The 5,763-nt window shown below is 33.4% G+C and overlaps 1 protein-coding gene across 1 annotated transcript; it reads left to right on the top strand.

The window, feature by feature from the left end:
* Positions 1–247: 247 nt before the first annotated feature.
* LOC111883431 (E3 ubiquitin-protein ligase ATL6) lies at positions 248–2,202 on the top strand. The gene has a single exon (XM_042899223.2). It carries the CDS (start codon positions 669–671, stop codon positions 1,659–1,661), a length of 993 nt encoding a protein of 330 aa, XP_042755157.1. The 5' UTR covers positions 248–668; the 3' UTR covers positions 1,662–2,202.
* Positions 2,203–5,763: the final 3,561 nt, after the last annotated feature.

The raw sequence follows: 5,763 nt of genomic DNA, 5'->3' as shown, positions 1-5,763 counted from the left end.
TATTACATGCATAATAATAATAATATTATTATTATTATTATTATTATTATGTATCCACTAGTTTTTTTAATATTTCAACTACAATTATATATTGAAGAATTGTGGCTCCTACATTCCTAAAAGTTTATCAGTTTAACATAATTATTTTTATATTAATCCGTTTCAAATTCAATTCATTGCTTACTTAATCCAAATAAATATTTATGGTTTTTATATATGGTTACTTGTGAAAGAAAACAAAAAGAAATGAAATTGTAGTGAAAGGTGTTCACGAGTATATCGATTAAAAAGCTGAAACAGCAAATGAAAAGCATGTGGCAATGAATACCGAACTAACCTGGAGATTTTTTGCTTTCTGGAATGAACAATCATTGATCCGCCCACTGTTTTCATCCAAAACCTCACCTAAACTCATGCCATTTAACAATCCCATCGATACCCGTTTGTGCTACATTTAGACATATCTCAATCCCATACTCCACCAACACTTACACTCCTCCTCCGCCTCCAGTTATCGGCTGCCGTCAGCCACCTGTCACCATCATATTCCTCCCCCTTGCCCCTTAAACGTATATTTAGCCACTTCCTTCCCCTTCACGACAACCTCCGCCGATACATTACTAATACCCACTTCTTCACTTCACCTTAATTTTATCAATTTACAAACTATGGAGTCATGTAACATTTGCCATCGATTATTTATCATACCAGTAGCGATGTTACCACTCGCCGCAGCTCAGTCTTTTAGAGGTTCTTCTTCTTCGGCGTACCCTTACGAGATCGGTGGAACCGTTAGTTCGCCTGTGAAGATAATACTAGCAGTACTCATCTTCGGCATGTTCTTAATCGCGTTTTTTTCGTTGTACCTCCGTAAGTGCTTACATGACTCTGCAGAATCTCGCCGGCCTGTTGTGATCGCTAACAATCACCGCACGCGACTGAAATTCCCCTGCGGTCTTGATAGATTGATTGTTGAGTCGTTTCCGGTGTTCCTTTACTCCGATGTGAAAGTACTGAAAATCGGTAAGGGAGCTTTAGAATGTGCTGTGTGTATAATGGAGTTTGCAGACGACGAAAGGCTTCGATTTTTACCGAAATGTCATCACGTCTTTCATCCTGATTGTATCGACGCTTGGTTAGCTTCTCATACGACGTGTCCAGTTTGCCGAGCTGACCTCACTAAAGCAAACCTCGAAGGTGACTCGGAATTTAATCACGAGTTGGCTCACTCCCAAATCGATGAATCTAGAACTGAAATCGGATCTCGAGATCATCTAATTCACATAGATGATGAACGAGTGGCTCCGAAGTTTCCGCGTTCGCACTCCACCGGTCATTCATTGGTTCCACTGGGAGAGAATTGCGAGCGATACACATTGAGATTCCCGGAAGAGGTTCGAAAGCAGATTGTGACACTGAAAAGAGCGAAAAGTTGTGGATGCGGCGTTGATTTTCCGATGGAAGGAAGTTCAAGAAAAGGATTGAGAGGTGGTGGAGGAGTTCACGGCGGAGTAAAGCGGTGGAATCCGGATCGGCTATGTGGCAGGTCGGATCTCTGGAACTTCACTGTCACACGGATGCCGGTTTTTATTGCGAAAAGCGGTTCGCTTGGGAAAAGTGATCCGGCTCAATCGTCATCATCAACCTCTGATCCAGTTTAAATCTGTGTGTGTGTGTGTGTTTTTTTTTTTTTTCAAATCGGATAAGTTTCGTATATTTTGATAGGTTAAAGTTCTTACAAATTTGCCTAAAGAAACCTCCATTTGAAAAGTTATGAGGTAAAGCGGATGCGTTACAAGTTTAGCAATAAGCTTTGGTTTTTTTTTTTTTTTTTCTACTTTTTAGGTTTTTAAAATTAAAATTAAAAAGCAAAATCTTATAAAATATAAGATTCAAGCTTTTATTTTACGAGGAAAAGACAAAAAATAACTAGTTTTCATAAAATAGTAAAAAATTAAGAATTTTTAAATTTGAACCAGAAATCATAGGTAAGGGTCAGAGGGTTAGACGACTGTGATTTTATCATTTTGATTGTGATTTTAATTCGTGTATAAAAAATTGGCTATTTTTCAAGAATCGTACATATGGCCATTTACAATTTCCTTTATCATCATGTATGATTTCATGAATTTTTGTATTGTATTGGCTGATGGTTGATCATTATAACTTTACAGGTATAGACAACACTATTCTTGATGCTTACATGCTCATTATGTTTAAAGTGTATTCGAATTTAACTTTGTACGAATTCTTAGTCCAAATATCAACCTACATAAAAAATAAAAGATAAAAATCATGAAAATTACAGATGAGAGAGAGAGGAAATCAGAAATGGCTATATACCATCTGCCCTGCCATTTTCTATCCGAAACAAATGATCATTTTTATATCAAAATTGAAATAGCAGTCAGCACAACGAAATACTTCTTCCGTCCTAAAATTATAGTCCATATTTCCTTTTTGGTTTGTCCCAAAATAATAGTCCACCTTTAAAAATAAATAACATTTTTAAAAAAATACCCCCTAATTATTACTTAACTAACTAAGAATTTAATGAAAATTAAATGCAAAGTAAGGACAAAACTGTCATTTTATTAAATAAAGTTAATGATAATTAATGTTTTTATAAATCTGTGTGTTTTTTGTCTGTGGACAATAATATTGGGACGGAAGAAGTAACAATCAAGATAAAGAAATCACATGCACATAGCCCTTTAGTTGGTTAAAATTGAAAAGCTCTTAATTTTTAACTGTTATGTGGAAAATGATTAGGAAAAATAGTTATTTTTGTCTTTTTCTATTATTTTAAACAAAAAGCTTTTAATTCAAAGTTACTTTAATTAGATTTAGATCTTTTAGTTCTACATATTCTCAAAAGTTTATATTATTTTACACAATCAAGTTAATGAAATCCTAGGCGTCTAGCCCTCATCTGCAATTTTGTTTGTTAAAATTGAAATTTTTTAACTTTTAGCTGTTTTGTGGAAAATATTAAAAAAAAATTAGATTTTTGTCATTTTCTCTTATTTTAAATAAAAAAATTTAATACAAAGTTACTTGAATTAGATTTAGTGTTTTAGTTTTTATATTTTATGTTATTTTACATATTTTTAAAAGTTTGTAGTTATCTTATCAAACATCTCTATACAAATAAAAACTTATGATTTTCATTTTTCAACCATAACTAATTTTGTCAAATATTTTTTTTTCTTGGATGTAATTTAACTCATTTAGAAACTAAAAGTTTGATAAATCAACTTATCTACACGTATAAACATATTATCCATCTCATGAAATTAACAAATTTAAATATAAAATATGTTTTTCATGTCCTTTTCAATTTTCAACATCTAAGTACTCTTATATTACTATTTTAAAAACTTATGGCTGTAGACTTTTTATTGCTAGTAAGATAAAAACGTATAAACAAAATCTTAAGATTTAAATCTTAAAAATGACTATAGTTGTTTTGAAAACATGTGATTTACCCCTCCATAATAAGTATAGAATATGACATTACAATATTACATTATCACTTTTAAACACACTTTCCTCATGCACGGTGTTACACTTACAACCCACCCCACTTCCACGATCTCCTTGTCTCTTTTCTCATGCTTTTCTTATGATAGATTCTGTTTATTTATTTTTTATTTTTTTTGCAACTAATCATTTGGCCTCATAACGAATAATGAACATTTTTGTATTTAATATACCATTGAACTTGTTGTTTGTGTTTACCATAACCCTTTTAAACGACTTTTGACCTGTGATAGCCGGTCAAAGGGTTATGGTAAACATAAACAACAAGTTCGATGGTATATTGAGTACAAAAAAGGGACCAAATAAAAACAAACTCAATAGTTGGTTACCTCCTGAGTCATTTTCCCCGAAAAGTTAAATGAAATTAAAGTTGCAAAATTATCAAAGACTGCAACCTTCTTTGGTTATAACGTATATGAAGAGCGTTTCAGATGGGTAACTTCATTAAAACATGGTCTATGTTATGCTTACTGTGGTTAGCTGTCAACACCTCTCTTTAAAAGGATATGATTGTGTATGAGAGATATATTTATCAGCATAAACGTTTACATCAAGGTATATTATGGTGATGTGTCTGCAAAAGCAACATGATATTGTACATATTGATGTTGTATCTTATCCCATGAATTCGATCTTAAAGCTAAGTAAACTCAAAAATCACAGCACTTGTGATTCCACTCATTTGTAGACTTGTCTAGAATCCATGATACAATAAATCATTCGATTGGAAATGTAAATGTAGTCATGAAATGCGCTTGCTTAGTCAAGATTCCCTTAATAAATATTCAAGTGCATTACAAAGTTATACATGTATGAATAGTGTTATTTCGTGGGTTATGTTTTGAAGAGAAGCGAGAATGAATCTCATAAAGTTGTTAATATCAGTAGGAGATGACGTGGGATTTGCTGTAAATGAGTAAAAGGAAAACGACTCAGGAGGGTAACCAACTGTTGAGTTTGTTCTCATTTGGTCCCTTTCCTTTTTTTGTACTCAATACACCATCGAACTTGTTGTTTGTGTTCACCATAACCCTTTGACCGGCTATCACAGGTCAAAAGCCGGTCAAAAGGGTTATGGTGAACACAAACAACAAGTTCGATGGTATATTGAATACAAAAAAAGGAAAGGGACCAAATGAGTACAAACGCAAAAGTTAATTACCCTCAAGAATCATTTTCCCTTTTAAATGTGACTATTTGCTTTAAAGAAATTTTTAGATCTTTTTATCAACAATCATTTTGAGATATGTTATATTTTGGAAATAATTATGTCTTTTTGTATGGTATACGCAAATATATTAAAAGATAAGGTAAAAAATGTCAAAGTCGATCTTAATATTAATTGTGTAATAAATTGACTTTGCATAAGGCTATCCGGAGTAGAGCCATTATCAACGATGTTATGCGCATTATCAACATGAACGCTACCCTAAGGGTGACATGGTGGGTTTTGGTTTGAACCACGATGGAGCCGTTATCGACGGTGTTATGCGCATTATCGACATGAACGCTACCCTAAGGGTGACGTGGTGGGCTTTGGTTTAAACCACAACGTACTCTCTCTCTCTCTCTCTCTCTCATACACTACCCTAAGGGTGATTAGTTCTGGTATTTTTCCTTGTTAAGTTACTCTTTTTAGCTTGGTTAAAGTTAATTTTTAGGGGCCAAAGTGCAAGAAAATGATACTTGATCATACACATGGGTCATACGATCATTTCCTCAACTTTAAATGGCCTAAAATGAAAGTTATTAAGTATTTAAAGAGGATAAACCCTAAAATCCCGGAATCATATCATTTAGCAACCACCAAACTTTAATTAGTAGCCTCAAAGTGCCTTTGAAGTGAGTTCTTAAGTGTGGTTTCAATACTTGAAGATTTTGTGAAGATCCAAGAAGTTAGTGATTTTGGTGCTTTCAAGTGGAGATAATTCTTTGTAGAGATCAATATTTCTTCATTTCTACTTCTCCTATAAATTCATCACATTTCCAGATGTATAATCTACTCAATCATATTTGTTTTCTACCAATCTTGTAATTCATGTCGGATTGTTGTGGTGGTGTCCATGTTCATGCACTCAACAAAGGGTTTTAACATGTTTTGGACATCCAAATGATTAGCACCAAGCCTTAGGTCGACGTAGACATCTTAAGTGAGTCCCTTTTGGTTGAAATTGTCATTTGGTTGGCCAGAAATCGATTTGGAACAACAAAGGTCAGTAA

The sequence above is a fragment of the Lactuca sativa genome, chromosome 2 (genome assembly GCF_002870075.4).
Source record: "Lactuca sativa cultivar Salinas chromosome 2, Lsat_Salinas_v11, whole genome shotgun sequence".
Taxonomy (NCBI): domain Eukaryota; kingdom Viridiplantae; phylum Streptophyta; class Magnoliopsida; order Asterales; family Asteraceae; genus Lactuca; species Lactuca sativa.
This window is presented reverse-complemented; position numbering and strand designations above follow the sequence as displayed.

Excerpts from the sequence above, each read along its gene's own strand:
- LOC111883431 (XM_042899223.2), top strand. The coding sequence starts at position 669 with ATGGAGTCATGTAACATTTGCCATCGATTATTTATCATACCAGTAGCG.